The sequence below is a fragment of the Malus domestica genome, chromosome 11 (assembly GCF_042453785.1).
Source record: "Malus domestica chromosome 11, GDT2T_hap1".
Taxonomy (NCBI): domain Eukaryota; kingdom Viridiplantae; phylum Streptophyta; class Magnoliopsida; order Rosales; family Rosaceae; genus Malus; species Malus domestica.
Genome location: NC_091671.1, coordinates 21,241,643 through 21,262,121, shown reverse-complemented (window position 1 = coordinate 21,262,121; position 20,479 = coordinate 21,241,643). Strand labels below are relative to the sequence as shown.

Here is a 20,479-nt window from a genome sequence, read left to right as displayed (position 1 = left end):
ACCAATTTACTCATAAACCTTTCATAAAACGTAGTCATAAAATCATGTTTTTCATGTATACATTTCTAATAGTAAAATATGCATTTTAGAAGGGGTCCACTCATAGATACTTCGCCGTTGAAGAGCCGTACAAACTAGCAAAGACGAAAATGCCATAAACAATTGCACCTTTGGTTTCCCCGACCGTGGTCGGAGCTAGCCGGAAATTGGCTCGCAAGCTATTGGGTTTTCATCGGAAAACTGGGTTTGAGAAATGGAAGCTTGAAGCTCTCAGCTTCAATGGTGGATCACTCAAATGGTGCTCTGATGATGCAAGTGAGGATGTAGTCGTATTCCCTATGTCCCAAAGGTTCGAAATAAGGATTTATGGGACTAGCTTGGTCGAAATCGAGAGGAATGATGGTGGTTCATTCTCGGAGATAAATGGAGAGAGAGTGTGCAAAGGGATGGAGTGAGAGAACCGAGAGAAAGTCACGGGAAAAGAGAGAGAAAAAGAAAGAGTGGGCTGGACCAAAAAGAAAAGTTGGCCCCACATGGCACACCAAACAAGATCCAAAAGCAACCATTTAGAATATCTTCCAACCAAAGTGGAATTACAAAATTGCCCTCGATGTTCTGTAAAATCCGGGACGGGTCGTTATATATACCCCTCCCCTCTCTTTACTTGCACCCTTTGTGATACAGTTATGAAAATAAACGATATGATACATTGCACCCGTTCAACTTCAATTTCTAGCAAAGGTTATCTCTCTCTCATTTGCTTATTTATAACAGTGAAATTTTTTTTGTTAGTTTTCCATATAATCGCCTTTTGTTTTCATTTTTTTTATATATTTTTTCCCGTTTGTCTTATAAAATAACTAGCCTCTTGCCATACACTTACGTGTGCAACAATTGCCCTTTGTATGTTAAGTTAAGGTTTTTTTTTACGATTTAAAAGGAACTTAGAAAATTGTTTTTTATTTATATATTTTCTTGTCAAAAAAATTATATAAAAAGAAAATAGAAGTCAACAAAACCACCCACTAATGTGGGGTTTTTTTTTTTGGTCTCGGGTTCGAGACTTGGGAGCAGCCTCTCCATAAATGGAGGTAAGGCTAGCCGACATTCACCTCTCCCAGACCCTGCGTAAAGCGGGAGCCTTGTGCACTGGGTACGACCTTTTTTATTTCTAAAGCTTTTTATTTAAAACTTAAAATATCTTAAATTAATATTTTAATTTTATATTAATTTAATTGTAAACTTTGGAGTTTTTAAGGACAATTCATGATATTTTGAATCTTTCACCATTTTGGGGTGCTCCCTTTATATACATAGAGCAGATTATCAACAGGAAGTGTGGCTGCAATGTAGCAAATTATCACAAAAGTAAACAAATATGTATACAGTCACTTTTGTGGACTGTTGGAGATGCTCTTGTATGCAATTTTTTTCCTTGGTCATTTGATGGCATATTTTAAAAGAAAATCAAAGTGCGAGCTAGTATTATAATCCAGTTGTTTTCCTCTTCACTTGTATCAGGTTTAACTCACTTGGATGACAAAGACGCATTATATTTATATTGAGTTCGATATGTAGTTAACAACTGAGCCATTGTTTGGCATACCTCAATCCTCCTTCCTCTTAAAGTAGAAATATATGATGATTACAAACTCTCCTCCAGTTGTATAATAAGATGAGTGTACCGCCCCATCTTCCGAGCACGATGAAATATCTGGCTCCCTCCAAATGCTCGTCCTTTTTCTATCAAACAAAAACCCAAAAAAGGGATCTGCCTTACCCGTGGGTCGTGGGTCGTGTAAATAGAACAACTTCTCTATCAATCAAATCGAGGAATTCAGCGCACTTCAGAGAGCACATGGAGATACGAACTGAAGCAAATGAGCAGGGTACTGGCAAATTCACGCCTCTCCGTACTTCATCAACATTGGTAAGATTCAATAATTTCAAGCGTGGTAACCGTTTACTAGACAGAATAATTCGACCAAAAACCGGATCACTTACAAACCCAAAATACAGGGGGAAGATGAAATTTCCGAAACACGCCACCAGTACCGCGTGCTTCAGATCCGAGACTGTAATGATTAATGAGAATAATTTGAACAAAGAAAAAGGTCTTTACTTAAGAAACAAATGAATAACTAATCTATAGTTCAGTATTAGTCGTTAACAATTTAACCCAATAAGATGAAAAGGAAACAAATGCAAAGCCATCTGGAATCTATGGTGTCTACAACTCCGATTTACAGCCAGCCATTATGATTTCCAAGACACATTTCCCACTCGGAACTCAAAAATACGCATCATCGTTACCTCTCAATATTTCAAAAGTGGAGCAAAAAAACATGACTTACATCCCCAGCACATCTTACCATCTCGGCAGCACCCATCAACGAAAAAGAGCAGTGGATTCTACGTGACTATCAGGGCCCATGTCCTGCTAGTCATTTTACTACAATTTCAAACTGCAGTCAAAGTCAAGATGCAACAAACTTTCAGTGATTGACCTCGAGAGACCGTACGGGAGTTGCCTTTGCCTGGAAATAATATGCAGGATATACAGAGTTCATGTTTTTTACCATCCTGCCAACAAAAATATCTACAAGCTCCTGTAGTCTATCACTGTCACTTCATCTTCTGGGGCATCTAGATCTTGATAACTGCATAAATTATAAATCTGATCAATAATTCGTGTCTACAGCCTTATAATTAACAAAAATATTGATATTGTTGGCAATCAAAAACCAAAAAGTTGAATATCGTGTTATCTCCATTTTCGACAGTGGAATAACTGGCAAACAAGTCAACTTTTCATTTTTGGTTACACTGGCAAACAAGTTCCACCAACACCAAAGGGGGAAAATAAGACCCTAATACTGACAAAGAAGCGAAGCACCAACACCCGACAATCACATGACTGTCTTTTATGCTGCTTTGTTAATATATATAATGCTAAAACAGGTTTGACCATACCAACAATAATAGCACCAACAACCATATAAACCAATCACGCCAATACATGGAAAAAGAGAAACCAAACCGAAAAAGTTAAAAGGCTAAAAAGAAAACCCAGACTACAGCTAAGCAGATATACCCAGTCACCAAATTGAGGGATGGTACACATGATTGGCATTCATACATCCCATGTATGTTGTAATCAATCATTTACAATTATTTCTGGTTCAGCTAGTAGAAGATTTTCCCTACAAAGAACACAAAAGGAGAGTGGAAACCAAGCAGAAGAGCAACACACTTGTGAACTTGTTTCCCTCAACATCTGAAAGTTAAGGAACATAATTAAATCTAATTACTAGCATCGCTAATAGTTTCAACCAGAAAACCAATATATACTGCGCTTGGCTCCAACACCAATCACCAGATCCAGTAAGGAAGCCTACAGTTCAATTATTTTCAAACATAAGTTACCTTCTTAAACGTCGAGGATCCTGTCGAAAAGCTGGAGATAAAGCAAGAATTGGGGATGGCCCACTCATTTGGGGTCCAGACCACACATTTCTACCACTACCTTCAAAAGGTGGAGGACCACCTTGATCTCGCAACATTTGCATTGCAACTTCAGGGGGAGCAGGAACAAAAGGTCCTAACGGACTGCAATAAAAACAATACATTATTTGATCTCAAAGAAGGAATGAAAAGAAAATGAGAGAGAGACCAATGCCATTTCAAATATAATGAAAAAAAAAATGTCAAATAATTGTGAACATACCCAGCACCAGGCACAGGCATCAATACAGGTGGTGGCGGTATATCCGATGGGAAAGGAGGACCAACACGCATTCCTTGCCCACCAAAATTATCAAACATCGGTTCATCAGGATTCCCTCCATCTGGACCATCATTATTGGGCTGGAATTCACTTGATTGCATGTTCTCAGACCTATCAAATCTCTCACCACCATTGACCCGATTGTCTCGTTCTCTACGGTTACCACGTTCATCTTTCAATCTATTCTCTACAGGCCTGCGCCTCTGTGGTTTGTCCCTCTATAAATGACAAAATCAGCGTGACGCGAGTGAATCAGATACAACGCTAACAATAACATGAAAAATGATTTTTAGAGGAATAACATATTTAACCAACAATTTGAAATATTAATAGAAATAAGTTTCCTGCAATAGACTACTGCAAAGTTTGTGAAATAAAGGAAAACGAACTATTAAAACTAGTACACCCAGTTCCGAATAATCCTAATGCTACCTTATCATATGAATAACCTGATCATGACATGATGTTTCGAAAGAGATACCAAGAAAAAATGGACAAGCTAAAATTTACGCATTTATAACTAGTATCCTACAAAAATAGCATAACAACTCTAAGCAAGACAAGACAGATATTGATACAACCAAAACTATGCACTTTTAAATGGGGGGAAAAACCAAAGTCAAAGCAGGTATTGTCCCTACGTGCATACAGAAATGCATCTCAACTATAAGAAAGCAAACTTAAAAGTCTGCTCGGGTATTGTCCTATAAATATTATTTCCATTTAGATGCATTTAGAGATCATATGATTCATTTCATTGTGATATTGGGATTATCAGTAGGTTATCCTTGTCTCAATTTTATCTGCTTCCTGTATGGAAAGACTAATAAAACTTAGAAACCATACAGTTTGAAACAGACCACATAGTCATGTAATAAACTATAACAATGCCAACTGGTCAAGTTTCTAATATCCCAAGTCTTTATTAAACCTTGAATTACATAGAGAGAGAGAGAGAGAGAGAGAGAGAGAGAGAGAGAGAGAGAGAGAGAGAGAGAGGATGGAGGCAAAAACCTGATATTATGTTACCAATTTGTTTCCTGGGTGCATATATTGCAATTGCATACATAGGAAAGGTAATAATGTACACAGCCATAGTAGAAACATTAATATGTTGATTTCAAAGATTCTTACCAGTACAGATTGCTGCATAATAGGAGTTCCACCAGGTGCATCCACATCACTGTGCATGAAAATATATTGTTAAAAACCACATAAAAAGAGAAACTTGACGACTATTTGAATCCAAAGAATAACATGATAGCAACTTGCATAGTTCTTTTATACTAAATTAGGTTGCCCATTGTGTGGCTTAACCAAAATCCCCCTCCCCGTAGTGTAAAATATCGATGTACTCAAAAAAAAAAAAAAAAAAAAAAAAAAAAAAAAAAATCTTGCATAGTTCCTTCTTTTACTTTAAATAGAAAATACATACTTCATATAATTCTGGAAATACAGCTCCTCGCGCAGTTTGGAAGTCACCTCCATCACAAGTTCAGGGTGTTTCAATTTAAGATGTTTGTGCACAAACTCAGCAGCATGAAAGAGCTTTGTGCAACCCTTGGCTCCACAACCATACTTCCAGCCATACTTTTCATCCCTGATCTTCCGAACATAGGGATCCAAGGATTCAGAAGCAGTAGTATCTATCTTTTCCTTAGCAGTCATTATTTCCAAGGGATCTTGACTCTGCAACCTTTCTTGCCAACGCAAGTCTAATTTCTCTTCCCACTCATTTCCATTACTGGTCAGATTGGAACTCTTCCCCTCTGCTCTCACATGCCGTAGACCCTTAGCTTCGTTTGATTCACTCATTCCATAATAATCTAAACCATGGATGCGCCAGAGATAAGTAATAAGAGTATCTAGTAGCTCAATGCCCTCCAAGCCCTTTACAGATGTCAAACCCCGTATTATAATAACAGGGCCAGTGGAGCCACCGTGCAATTTTTCTCTATTTTTGTCATTATCAGGTCCATATAAAATGTTTTCCACAATTCCTTTTTCAGAGTCAAGTTTGCGAACAAGGGCCTGCGCTTGTTCAATGTCTACTTGTATACGTCTAGGCTCAGAACTGACTGGGTGAGCCTTAGGAGCAGCTGAAAGAAGAACATTTTCTTTATTTGGTTCCCTGCCAGGCCGTCTCCGCTTGCCACCCACGTCAGTTTCATCTTCAGAATTTGGTTCACTATTGTGTCCTGGTTTATTTGAAGCTGCGGAATTGACACCTGGGCCTCTGCAGCCAAAACCAAAATACTATCAGCCTGCTTTAATAGACATAAGACATAATCAAACACACATACACGGTGTAGACAGTTCTTACAAGTCCAAGGTCCCACTCTGTAGATCAAGCAGAAAATCTTTTGCTACTTTTCGTGCAAGTTCGTTCCTCCTAGAAAGAAATGCCACAAGAATAGTTTAGTAGATTTATGATAAATAAAAAAAGGGATACTTTGGATGTTGTCCCTTATCCTTAACATTGTTTGACTAAAACCTTAATGATATTCAAAGTTTGATCAAAGTCCCTTGACTTTGTACACCTCATTATATTACAATTAATATTTATATTTTTATAGTTTTGACAGTAATTGTTTGATATTTTATGAGATTTATAACCCTATAAATTTAAAATCCCTCATTATAATACTATTATAAACGGTTACAATAAAAAAATTCAAACATTTTGATTGAATAAATGGATAAAAACTATGTGAAAATAAGAAATAATAAATGGCAAAAGAATGCATCCATAGTGTTAAAAAAAATTGGTACATTTCACATATAACAAAGTGGTACATTAATAAAGAAGAATGGGTACATTATAAATAAATTAGGGTACAGATAAAAGATTAAAAAATTATGAGTACAAATGAATTTTTAAAAAATATAGGCGCTAAAAGAAATTAATACATGGGTACAAAATAAAACTAAAAAGAAAATACTACAAATTTAAAAAAATGTTGCAAATTAAAAGTGGGTACAAACTAAAAATATAAATATATGATACAAAGTTTAGGCATAAAACATAAATATAGCATATGTAATTTTTCTATCGTTGATTAAATATACAATGTCAAGTGACGGTATACACATGGGTACAAACACAAATAAAACTTTAAAAAATATGGGCACAAAAAGGAACTAATATATGGGTACAAATTAAAAATGAAAAAAAAATTGGTACAAATTAAAAATAGGTACAAACTAAAAATAAAAATATATGATACAAAATTTAGCCATAAATATAAATATACTAATTGTAACATTTTTAACACTAAAGGAATATATTTAAAAATAAAAATATTTTATTATTCAAATAATTAATGATGTTATTAATATCCAAGGACCTTGATCAAAAATTGAAAATGAATAGGATTTTAATCAATGGAGTAGCAAAAAGAAGGATGTGAACCTAATTTCTCCAAAAAAAATGACAATATCAGTTTCGTAAGATTACATCACCCCAGCAAAATGAAACACTTGAAAAAATTTCCAGCAACAAAATTCTGCTTAAGTGCATAAAGTTTTTTTTAATTGAAAACGTAAGCAGTGCACACCTTTCGATAACAGTGAGCAGATTTGTGGGATGATATTTGTCTTTCAGCCTACAAATACAAGCTAGTTCTGTTAGAAGGACACATGTTAGGTAAAGGAAAGAAACAAAGTAAAACACTGTTACCAGTCCTCATCTTTATGAGCATTAAAATAGGCTCGCTTCTGGGTGGACACATATTCTGTCTTGTATTCTTGATATCTGCATAATAATAAGTTCCAATCACCACCGTATTCTTCAAAATCATAAGTTAAGCAAAAAAAAAATGTAATGTGCATTACAATTACTCCATTCTGTACCTGCGCTCAGCTTCGGATGGAAGAATGTCATCTTCAAGCTCCTGAATAAATTGTTTGTATGACATCAACCCTTCTCTGAAAAGTTATTCAGTATGTCACATTACTCGGTGAAAAGAATATATCCCCAACCCAAAGATACCAATTAAATTAAGAGAATCAATAAACAGTCAAGCTTGTCAGAAGGTTTATTTAAGTTGAACGACAAGAAGGAGCATAGTAGATTTAAAAATAAATCAAATTAAACCAAATAAAAACCAAAAATCATTCTCCAATACCAATACTCATTTTATTTCACTAGAAAAACCATGGAAAAGAGAGATAACACCTATTTGTAACCACTTATAAAGTGAAAATTATGACATTTTCTAGCCTTGCATCAGTTGATCCTTGAATTTGAACAAGACATTTCAATAATATAGATCATGCAAGTATTAAGCTACAGTCACCAGGCAGTATACTGTACAGACTAATCTAAGCAATTCAACAAGCGTAACCTTATTCGTAGGCTTCAACAATCATCCAGTTAAAAATTAGAATGCTAGTAATCTAGCCTACACGACCTTAATTAAAGATTTGCAAAACAAAAACAAAAACTACTACAAAAGAAAAGGAGAAAAGCCACATAAAGTATTGTCATGTATTATGATGCTGAATAACAAAGTTCCCTAAATACCACACGTTGAAGTTCGGTTAACATTTCAATTTTGATAAATTCAAGAATCCCGAACTAATGGATAGTGTGCTCAAATGAAGTCCATCTGAGAACCAAATAATAGATCAACAATAGAAATCATTTTAACTTTTCATTCTAAGTAAGCAAAAAATAACTATCATAAACATACCCAAAAAAACAGAAATAGAAAATACAAAAAGGGATAAGCAACTATACATAATGAGTAAAAATAGAACTAACGTACAGGATCAACTAACCTTTGAGTAGTCCCAGTGCTGGAAGCATCACCAAAACCACCCCTTCCTGAATCCCAGTCTGAGAATAAGGAAGAAGACCAAAATTTTCTAATTAAAAATATTAAAATTTCTAAGACCAAAATATGTAAACATTAAATGGTTCCCAACAACATAAACCATGCCCAGGCTTCCTTATATCAGACTCTTGTACCATTGAATTAGCTTAAACTGCATACTTCCTTAACACTAAGTCAGATCAGATGGTCAAAGATTTTAAGAAAGCTTTTAGATCATATAGTAATGGAAGTTTGATCAGCTTCACACTGAACCTCCCATGTAGAGCTCACCACATAAGAAAACTACACGACTTTAATAATTAGGAAAAGTATCTTATCATCCATAATCTTCCAATCACTTGTCACTTGATCATATAGCAATGGCTACCTCTAAATCACATTAACACATAAAAATTTCTTCATATTTATTATTAAGACTAAAAGAAACCCACACCAACCCGTAAAAAGTCGCTGCAAAAGTTTTAGGCACTTACCACCAGGACCATAGCCGCCAGATGGGTGTCCAACATACCGACCATGAGGTCTTTCGTCACCATAACCAGGTCTACCCCCCATCTCACGATCGTATCCACCTGGATAATCATATCCCAACCTGTGCATCAAAACAAATGAACAATGTTCAAGAAAATTCAACAACAAAGACAGTACTATATAAAGTGCCAAATATTTCAAACTCTATACTGTAGGAAAACCAACCATAAACTGAACTAAGAAATAGGCCAAAAGATCCAACAGACATGCAACCGCAAGACCACATAAGCATTAAAGGTACCAGGAATGGCATACAGCATGACAGTAGTTTAAAACACAAGGTGCATCTACCGCAAGAGACACATTTGAGTCCCCTTCCTCCTCTAAGATCAAGGCATTTTTCCCTTTATTAGTTAAAAGGAATTAATTAATTGCATCCACGTTGCCAGTGTATTAAGGCTGGTTATGATAAACAGAAATCAGGCTTATCCCCAATTTTTGATAAGAAACTACAGGAAACTCATTTTGCATAATCACTCTAATTCCTTTTTTTATAAAGTTTCCACAAAATTTGATGCCACTAGAATGCTCATCACAGCTACCTTCCAACCACCCGAAGACAATAAATCAAGAGATGAATTACTTGTGGCCATATGAATAAGATAAATTTACAAGCCAGGCAAACATTTCAAACTACAAAGGCCGGATATCCACCAAACAAAAAATTTAGATCTGAATTTTACAAAGAACCCACAAGGATCATGTATTCAACCGCTTTATTTTTCAGCAAAGATTATCAAGAGGCCATGTACTCAACCGCTTTATTTTTCAGCAAAGATTATCAAGAGGCCATGTACTCAACCCAAGGTTCATTGCCAAAAACTATGGTCCTGTAACATTCTTGTATGATGTAGTCATCAAATGCAATTATGGGTCTTACAAATAGAAATAATTAGGGACAAAATTTGGTTTACGTCCTCAAATCTCCCTCCATGTTCAAATTCGCGACGAGGTCAAAATGCAATGCTTCAATTTCTCCACCCACTAACTTATTCCCTCGTATTCTCTCAGAAAACAAACAGAAAATAGAAGCACAAACTCATCTGCAACCAGTAGTAAAACTCAAGGAAAACCAACAAAACTCACTCACCTCCTATCCCCAGGTCCAAACCCTCCTCTGGGACTCCCTCTCCTGCCATCATACCCTCCATCTTCCCTCCTAGACCGCTTGAACGGAGGTGGAGGAGACCTCCGTGGCGGAGAGTGCCTGCGGTCCCTGAGTGGAGGACTGAGGCTGCCCCGGCGCTTATAGTCCCTCTCTCTATCTCTATCCCTCTCTCGAATAGCAGGAGGCGGAGGGGAGCGATTTCGATCGTAGTAATCGGGGCGGCGACTGGGAGGGCGGTCGAGGTCCCTATCGTCTCTGCCTCTGTCCCTTTCGTCTCTGTCGCGCCTTCGCGAGGGTGCGGCAGGCTGAGGCGGAGCTGGTGCCTCTTGCGGCGGGGATTGGGGATCTTCGGAGGACTTCTCTTTGCGATCAGAACGACGGTCCAAGGAGTCGACGGGCATGTTCATGATCTCGGCCATGGATTTTGGGGATTTGTAGAGCCAGAGAGTGAAGAAACAAACCCTAGAATAAAATGAAACGCCCGGAAACGACTAATGACTCATGAGTGGGAGATGGGACTCAATTCCACTATTTCTTTTTCTTTTTTTTACTCTGCCCAATGAGCCAAGGGTGTGAAAAGATGATTTCAATACTGACACCATCACGTCGTTAAGAGCATCTCTACCGTTTGGTACAATACAAGGCAATAGCAATTAAAGAGCCAGGGCAATAAAATTAAATTAGGCTTGTTATATTAACACTTCACATATTGTTGAATACATTCCACAATTACTTTTTCAATTAAAAATTATCTTAAACACCTCACATTATTTTCCATAATACCCTCACACCCCATAATCTTAAGAATAGTTCCAGCGTTGGCTGGTGCTCGGGGGAAAGGTTGGTGAACAAGGCCATAGAGCCCGAGTGAGAGAGTCCACCGTGTGGTAGCTCGAGGGACAGGCCCGGCCCGAGGGAGGGGCCTAGCAGGAGTTGCCAGCCCGAGAGCCTGAGGGCTTTATGACGCACGGCTGACGTCACCCAGACGTCAGCCACTTTTTTTATTTTTTTCTGTCAGGTGCTTGCCCCTCAAGCGCACGTATGGGCGCGTAGGCCGACAGGATTTCAGGAATTGGGGCCCGCGACCCACTAAAAATTGTTACCGTTGGGAAGCCACGTGGCTTCCCACGATCCGTTCGATCTCAACGATAAAAAAATTTGGACCGTTGAATCTGAGATCAACAGTTGATATTATTAGCCTTTATAAATAAATAAAAAATAAAAAAATAGTTTTAAAAATCAGAAATGTTACCATTGTGACACGTGGCATAATCTGAAGTGTTGAAATTCAATTTTTTTTTAAATTCAACTGCAGAGATTAATTAGTTGAATAAAAAAAATTAAAAATTGTAAAAAATCCGAAAAAAAATTTGAAAAATTTAAAAAAAAAATTGTTTTTACTTTTCTATAAATACATTCTCATTATCATCTACCTTACACCACAATTTCATATTTTCTCAACTACTTTCAATCACATTCCTATCTTTCTCAACTATTATCCGAAATTACAAATAAAATTATTTTGTATTATTTTATAACTTTTCGGATAATGACACGTGGCGCAACAAGAACGATTAAAAATCTTATCCGAGATTACAAATAAAATTATTTTGTATTATTTTATAAATAAAAAAACGAGATGACAAATAAAATTATTTTGTATTATTTTATACATAAAAAAATACTAATATTTTATTGCCTATTGCCAGGGCTATTGAAGTGCAACGGTGGAGATGCAAAATGCGGTTACTGTTCATTTAGGGCAGTTACTGTTCACTGGGTGGATAGCATAGTGTATTGCCTGGGGGGAGGGCTCCCACGGTGGAGTTGCTCTAACATACACCTTACATTTTTTACATACACTCCACATTTTCTACATACGCTATACACATTTTCTTTGAGTTCTTCGAGCAATCCTACACCAACGACAATTTCAAAGTATTTAGACAAGCATTAGCCTCTTCATGGAACGCTCTGATTTACTGAGTGTCTCAACATTTGTCAACATGAACTCATTACAGAAGCTATACATTTTTTAACAATCAGTATGCAACTAAATTCTGCAACATTAATTAGTTAGTAGTTAGTACCTATTGACAAGCTCAAAACCCTTTCTGAGCAACTGAGATGACCATCTCAGAGCCAAGGAAGACCATTTCAATTAGTTAGTAGTTAGTACCTATTGCAATTCCATATATTTCCAAAGTGCGGTTTCCAAAATTTAGACATATTTTCATTTCTGTGGTCTTAAAATAATGGCCATCTCAGAGCCAAGGAAGACCTGGGAAGCAAAAGCAGGCTTAAATAAATATTGATGTCATTGAAGTCACTAAAATAATGAAATATGAAGTCTTACTTCATGTGAAGCTTCTGAAACATTGATCTTGTGTTTTAATCAACGTGTTTATTGTGACAACCCGTTCCAAAAATTTCATTTTCTATTTATTTTAATCGAGGGAATTGACGAAAATACCCTAGAAGCGAGGTCATTGACTTTAGTTGACCATATTTTAGTAACTCATACGTGCTATTATTTGTCATACTCTCGAAGTACTCAACGATACGAACGTGTAGGCGTAAGCAGAAGCGAAAGCAGAACTATGGATAAAATTTTATGAGACTTCGAGTACTAAAGACAAATAGATAAATTTCATAATTGGGAAATACTTTTGTGACTTGGTTTTTTTTTTATGGGAGCCACATGAGTGGCTGTGAAGGAAAAAGAGAAAGGAAAAATGGCTGCTGCCCAATCGGAAAAAGGGAAGGGAGGAATGAGAGCTAGGAGGGTGGATGGACCAACCAGGAAAAGAGGGAGGAGAGTCTGACCAATCAGGAAGAGAAGAAAGAAGGAGAAAGGAAAGAAGGGAGAAACGAGGAATCACGACCCGCGAACTGGTAACCCGACCCGGTCGGTGTTCTTGCCATTTCCGACGAGTTTTGGCCCATTTTTCCGACGAATTGCATCAAACCAACCCTTGTAAAACCCTCCATGACCTTCCCTCTTCCTATTACACCCCTAAAATCAAGGGTTTTTGGCTTTGAAATTGGGAGAAACCGCACGAAGAGGTGCGGCGGGTTTGGGTTCAATTTACCTAAATTTGAAACTAATCACACCCGTCTCTACCACCATTAGACTTCCTTTGAGGTATGGAACAAAGCCAAATCAATTGTAGGGGCGGCGGATCATCGAGTAGGAAGAATCGAAGCACACCCACACTTAGGGTTCCGACGGATTTTAGCTAAATTGGAGCTTTTCCCGGCCAAATTAGACTTGGCCGCAGGTATAAAGTTTACTCTACTCATTGAGATCTTCATTCTTTTAAATTTTGGTAATTTTTGGAAATAGTTGGATTTTCAGGTGAGTCGGGGCTGCCGACCGCCACCCGTGGCGTCGCGTGCGGGGCGCGTGGCCAGGTGGCCGTCGATGTTATTCTTAGGCTAATTAGATGCCTTGAGTTTAGTTTTGGTAATTGTATGACGTAGGGTGATTGTTAGAATCTAAATTCTCTATGTTACGTTAATAGGTCCTTATATGAATCGATGATCCGACCGTTGGATCGTCACCAAACTTTAATATGTTATAGTACGTAATATTTGAGAACCATAGAAAATTACGAGTTGGGAATCCGACGTATTGATCTTCCCGAATTGGATTTGTAAGTTCATAAAATAAAATGTTGACAGCCACTTGATTTTGGCAATTGGCGAAGATCCGACCGTTGGATCATAATGAAACCTTAGGATGTTGTTATAGAAGTATAATGTGAATCTTTGGAAGCAACGGATCGGAAATCCGTGATGCAAATCTTCCAAATTATTTTACGTAGGGATGTGTTTTATGTGTTTTATGTATTTTATTGGTTAGAACTCTGAGATGTGATTTGATAATTGGTCATAGGCGACGATGATTCATGATGTCTCGATATGCGTGCTAGGGAGTCATGGCACGGACCTCAGGTAAGTGGGTCTTTTCCATTCTATCGCGTATTATATATATGTATATATATGATTGACAATTCCATAAATGTTTAGAAATTGATTATTGCTTATGATTACTGTGAATGCTTTGAAGTACTAATGTGAACGACGAATGGCTTAATCCCTGTTTAGGGTACGTAAGCAGTCTAACGAGACGTTAGATGCAGCCATACAATATTTGACACAAAATCCTTGTTTGGGAGTTGAGCAATGTGAAGGAAATTGGTGAAAATATGAGATTTAACCTTATGTTTTTAGTGATTGGATGTTGATCATAAATCAATGTGGAAGGAATCAAGAAACTGAAATAAGGAAACGTAAGTAATGATAGTTAATTAAACTAGTGTTTAGTTGGATTTATCCTCGATAATTATTTTCGAAAATAAATAATTCGGGAGTAGGGCGTTATAGATTGTGCATTTTGCGCCACATTATATATATATATATTGGAAAAATACTATGATATGGTTGAGTTTTAGATTGCATTATGGCATATGTATGTGTATACTACCTGCACAAAAATTATTATGAATGCTTGGAAATGCGAAGATGAATGCGGAACACACAGGTAAGTTCAGGTGAGTTATGGTACTAGTTGAAATGATTGAGTTATGGCATGATCACATTATGTTTTAGGCAACTCCGATATTGTCGTACAAGTTGCCTATGAGTTGTATATGCCACATGAGATGCATTTAGAGCTCATAAACCTGCACCCCGGTGTTAGTGCTCCCACTCGTGGCCATGGCACAGTCCTTCACGTGATGTTCACCTCTCGCATCTTACGCTCATCTTGAATCCAAGGTAGGTGCACATGCATGTCGTATAGACCACTATAGGTGGTTCCGACTCGTAGGTGACCCGCGATTATTCACATAGTCTTCACGTGATCATAGCACTTGAGCGTATTTATTTACACCCGGTCCTGTCGTACAGACCACTTCAGGTGGTTCTGACTCGTGTGCAGGTATACTTATTGAGCTATGGATAAGTCGTACAAGTCACTAAAGGTGACTCCGACTGATGAGCTAGCATATGTGATGAGATATGTGATGAGCTAGCATATGTGATGAGATATGTGATGAAATATGTGATGAACTAGCATATGTGATGAACTAGCATATGTGATGAGATATAAGTAAGTCGTACAGGTCACCATAGGTGATTCCGACTTGTGTGCTAGTATGGGTTATTAATCACATGATTATTGATATTGCTGATGAAATGTTGTGTTGTGGTATATTTATGATTTTTCTGGAAACTATACAGGTGTTGTAGCGAGGGGTTATAATGTTTTATATGGTTTCTATTAAAATTTTATTTCCAGGGCCACTCACCCTTGTTTTGTTTTCACCCTCCAGGTTTTATTAGCTAAGCTTTCTTATCGTCCAAGATTCATGACGATTCTTAGTATTGGAGATTATTTCGAGGGTACGATTCTTAATTCACTCTACTGTACTTGCTTATGCTCTAACGTCATGTGTGAAGTGGGTTTATTCCCGCTCACCAGTGCACTTTAGTATTTAGGCACTCTTAGGTTTAAATTTATTCACATTTTCCACATCATCATACTTTATGGCTTCGTCACCCTCCAGGTGTCACCCAGCACAACTCGATTCGAAGTCCTAGTGGACATCCCGGGTCGGGGTGTGTCAGTTTGGTATCAGAGCATAAGTTGGGCAGTATTACGTTCATCACACACATGATGTGAACATTCTTGGTTCTCGAGTCTAATGTTTGAATCTTACCACCTCGTCAAATACGGAAAATATGTTAGTTGTTCCCAAGTTTTGGGCAAAATTGATGACTTGTCAATCTTTAGAAGATCATTTTGGCGAGTGTCTCTAGACTATAATCAATGAACTTTTCTGCCAAGGAAAGGTGAGGAATTGAGACTAGTTGATGGCCCTAACGTGGAGTTAATGTATCATTATTGGTGTATCGTCAGGAATTTATGGGTCAATCGCATCACTATTGTTAACCGTCATTATTAAACCTGTTGAGAGTAGAAATCAAAAATAGTTTTGATTCCTTGGTGATATCCGAGAGAATACCACCATTCCATTTTTCGTACTACATTAGTTTTCTTGCATTTTTCGCTCAAATCCTATTTCAAATTAGTGGTCTATGTAACAAACTTTTGAAACTCAGAGTTTTCTCATGAAACTTGTTGAATTCATGGTAGTCTTACCAATGTATTGAAGCATTTGGAACAAACTATTTTATCCGTGATTTAAAGTTAACAATTATCATCTTTGCTTGGAAATCAAGTAACATTTCTCTGTGAAGAACGTGTCCAAATTCTTTATCAACTTTAGAACTTCTTAAATACATTCACTTTTTGAAACGGACTAAGTTCGAACAGTGGCAGTAAAAGAATTTAATCAGCAACTATGAGTACACTATAGTGTATATTCCGGTTGTACAAAAAGGACATAATTACTTTTGAACACTATCAAGAAATGGTTTAAATGATTATAATCAATTGTTATATGAATGGAGTTGGGAAGTATCATTATACACTCTCAGTTCGAATTGTTTTGTATATGTAGAAAATGTGAAAATCAACAATCGTGATGTTGAACCAATATTACGCTCATGTGGTGTTTTAATTAGTGGTAGTTGTACTTAAGTAGAAAGCAGTATTCTTCCAGTTTCAAGGCTTAAAGTATTAGCGATGGTTTATTTTTCTTAAAATGGGCATTGAAATTCCAACAACAAGACACTTGTGAAAACAACTAGGAGAGAAGTGGGATGTTGTTATCTTATCCATGGGACGTGATCTAAAAGTCCTCTTTCATGACATAATCAAATGTGGAAATAAAACAGATTAAAATTGAGACTCCACTTGAGGTGATTGAAGAGAATTTTCAGTTTAGGCGCCTCGCCTTCGGTTAGAGTAGAAGGATGTTGAGGAAATAAAATCCAAACAAACTGGATAACCACAATTTCTTCTCTGTTTACTTTTGGAGGATGATGGCATTATGAGAAAACTGCTTCTAGATCTTTATACAAGTTTTGGCAATCAGAAACCCAATAAGAATATCATCTTGGTGTATTTATATTTCACTATGTTACGTGTTTCACTTCCAAGCCTTTGGAAGTCTTTTTAAAGGCTGTAAGTATTAGATGTTTAGTATCACATTTCCACCCCTAAACTAACGATTAGATTGAAGCGAGTTACTCAGACTTTGGTGGACGTGTTGCATTTTGCTCGCCTCAAGAGTTGTATAGTTGTAACATACCATTATCTCTATTTTAGTTGCTTGTAACTATGGTTGGCTATGATATCATTAGAGTCGATATACAAGGACTTATGCACAGTATCTGAATGCTAAACACTTAGCCTTGTTAGAGTTAGGTGTAACTAAGGTTACATTCCTGGTTATGAGTACGGCACCATTTGAGATATGGTAACAATATGTGAGTTGCAGCAGAGAGTTGTGGGTAGGTATTAGAATGATGGAGATTGTGACACGGAAATGTTATGGTATTGACGATGTTGCCTAAAAAAGTAGTGTGTGAGCATGTTTGAGGCTTGTTCAGACGAGGTATGGGTATTTCTCCAATGAGGGACAAGATGGTAATACTGCACTCTCGTCCGGTTACATTTAGTTGTTCACTTATGGTTGGGCTTAGCTTAATATTAGTACACACTTACCTTCAGAGTAGGTAAAGCTACGAGTGTGTGGGTGAAAACTTTCAACGTTCAATTTTGATTTAAATATACCTATTTGACTTGATGCTTTCATAAAGGAATTTATATTGTAGTATTGTTTGTAAGAAGAATGAAAGTTTGAGTTTGCAGGTATTAAAGAGGAATCACTGCACTCTGATTGCGACGGAATGACATTCTCTTTTATGCAACATCTCTAGTTGATTTCCTCCATACATATATACATATATAAGTGTATAGACTTTTTCCTATCTTCTAGAGCATATTATGTTAGCAAATGATTTTAAATTTCGAGGATGAAATTTTTAAGGTGGGTAGATTGTGACAACCCGTTCCAAAAATTTCGTTTTCTATTTATTTTAATCAAGGGAATTAACGAAAATACCCTAGAAGCGAGGTCATTGACTTTAGTCGACCATCTTTTAATAACTCATATGTGTTATTATTTATCGTACTCTCGAAGTACTCGACGATACGAACGCGTAGGCGTAAACGGAAGTGAAAGCAGAACTATGGATAAAATTTTATGAGACTTCGAGTATTAAAGACAAATAGATAAATTTCATAATTGGGAAATATTTTTGTGACTTGGTTTGTTTTATGGGAGCCACGTGAGTGGCTGTAAAGGAAAAAGAGAAAGGAAAAAGGCCTGCTGCCCAATCGGAAAAAGGGAAGGGAGGAATGAGAGCTAGGAGGGTGGATGGACCAACCAGGAGAAGAGGGAGGAGAGTCTGACCAATCAGGAAGAGAAGAAAGAAGGAGAAAGAAGAGAAGGGAGAGACGGGGAATCACGACCCGCGAACTGGTAACCCGACCCAATTGGTGTTCTTGCCATTTCCGACGGGTTTTGGCCCATTTTTCCGACGAATTGCATCAAACCAACCCTTGTAAAACTCTCTATGACCTTCCCTCTTCCTATTACACCCCTAAAATCAAGGGTTTTGGCTTTGAAATTGGGAGAAACCGCACAGAGGGGTGTGGCGGGTTTGGGTTCAATTTACCTTAATTTGAAACTAATCAAGCCCATCTCTACCACTATTAGACTTCCCTTGAGGTATGTAACAAATCCCAATCAGTTGTAGGGGCAACGGATCATCGAGGAGGAAGAATCGAAGCACACCCACACTTAGGGTTCCGACGGATTTTAGCTAAATTGGAGCTTTTCCTGACACCATCACTGACACATTTACTACTGCATCTAATCAAACAACAACTTTCTGACATAGTTATTTGGAATTTACATGGCGTCGCTTTAGTTGATCTTGATGTCGCTTAAAACCGACACTATGGTCTGACAAGCTTTAATGATGTGGTCGTTGCGTCGGTTTAGTTAAACTTAGTGTCGGTTTAAACCGACACTACAACTGACACACTTTACTGCCACATTAAATCAAACAACCACTTTCTGATGCACTTTACTTACGAAGTGACTAATTGAAAGTGGTATTCCCAAGTCCACTTCACGTCGGTTTTATCTGACACTATCTCACCCATGTCGTTGCCTAAAAGTGATAGCAAAAAAGGTTTTAAAAAAAAAAGTTTAACCCATAAAAAATAAATAGAGTTTTTTTTTTTTTTTTTTGGTTATCTCATATAACATTTTAAGATTTTAATAAATAAAATTGAACTTAAACCATATACGTAATAGAAAACAAAAATATTGCCTAATTAATACTTAAAACACATAAAACAGTTAATATATTTATTCCATGTCATCATCTGTTGTGTCGTCGTCGGCATTGGCATTACTAGCGAACTGGGTAGGCAACGGTAATTATTCATGAAAAGGAGTCTCTTCCACGGCAACCCTTGTATGGAAATTTTCATGGTCAAGTATCTGATCATCCAAATTTGGTACCGCATAATCTTCAATTGCATCACTATCCTCTAATACGTCAAACAAATCCCTTGGCTGCGTTCAAACAACTACGTGCTAATCTTTTTCAATTGAGTCCTCGACGTAAAATGCTTGTGATGCTAATATGAAAGGATCCTCTTTAAATCCTAATCGATTGAAGTTCACCATAGTAAATTCATATTGATCAGTCTTCATTCCTCGTGGACTTTCATTATTAACTCATTCACACTTAAATAACATCACAGCTTGACCCCTATCCCCTGGCTCAGCATGACCACAATATTTAACCTCGAACATATCTACAACTTTGCCATAACAATTCACTTGCCCAATTGCCCCAGGAAGTCATCCACATATTTTATACGACATCTGAACCCATGAACAATGTGACTTTTATATCTACTCACAACCCTGCTAGGATAATTAGCTAGCCAACGCAAGTCTTGAGATATCAACGTGTCATTAGGATGACATCTTGAATTCATCTGTAATAAGAATGATGATAAAAGTTGACATGATAACTATAATCATGTTATAATTAAAATGTAAAAATATAAATAAATAATGTGATTGTTGTATCAACTCACATGTTGTTGAACCATTCTGGAAATTCTTTTTTGCTTAGCTCCTGAATTTGTCGCATAGTTAACCTTTCTTGACGATGTTTCATTTTCAAGAATTCCTCATGTTGCCTAGGCATTTA

At 37.0% G+C, this 20,479-nt stretch overlaps 1 protein-coding gene across 2 annotated transcripts; it reads right to left on the bottom strand.

Annotated features, from left to right (window-relative positions):
- Positions 1-2,097: 2,097 nt before the first annotated feature.
- On the bottom strand, positions 2,098-10,875 carry LOC103430036 (serrate RNA effector molecule). 2 transcript variants are annotated; one of them, XM_029088744.2, is made up of 13 exons: positions 10,247-10,875; positions 9,099-9,217; positions 8,570-8,627; positions 7,640-7,714; positions 7,467-7,541; positions 7,345-7,392; positions 6,111-6,179; positions 5,223-6,023; positions 4,922-4,970; positions 3,728-4,005; positions 3,427-3,609; positions 2,580-2,660; positions 2,098-2,465 (listed from the first exon to the last, which is right to left on the bottom strand). In XM_029088744.2, exons 1-12 carry the CDS (start codon positions 10,681-10,683, stop codon positions 2,600-2,602), a joined length of 2,253 nt encoding a protein of 750 aa, XP_028944577.1. In that variant the 5' UTR covers positions 10,684-10,875; the 3' UTR covers positions 2,098-2,465; positions 2,580-2,599. The 2 variants fall into 2 exon arrangements, with proteins under 2 accessions (XP_028944577.1, XP_028944576.1); XM_029088743.2 differs by having other exon boundaries at positions 2,098-2,660.
- Positions 10,876-20,479: the final 9,604 nt, after the last annotated feature.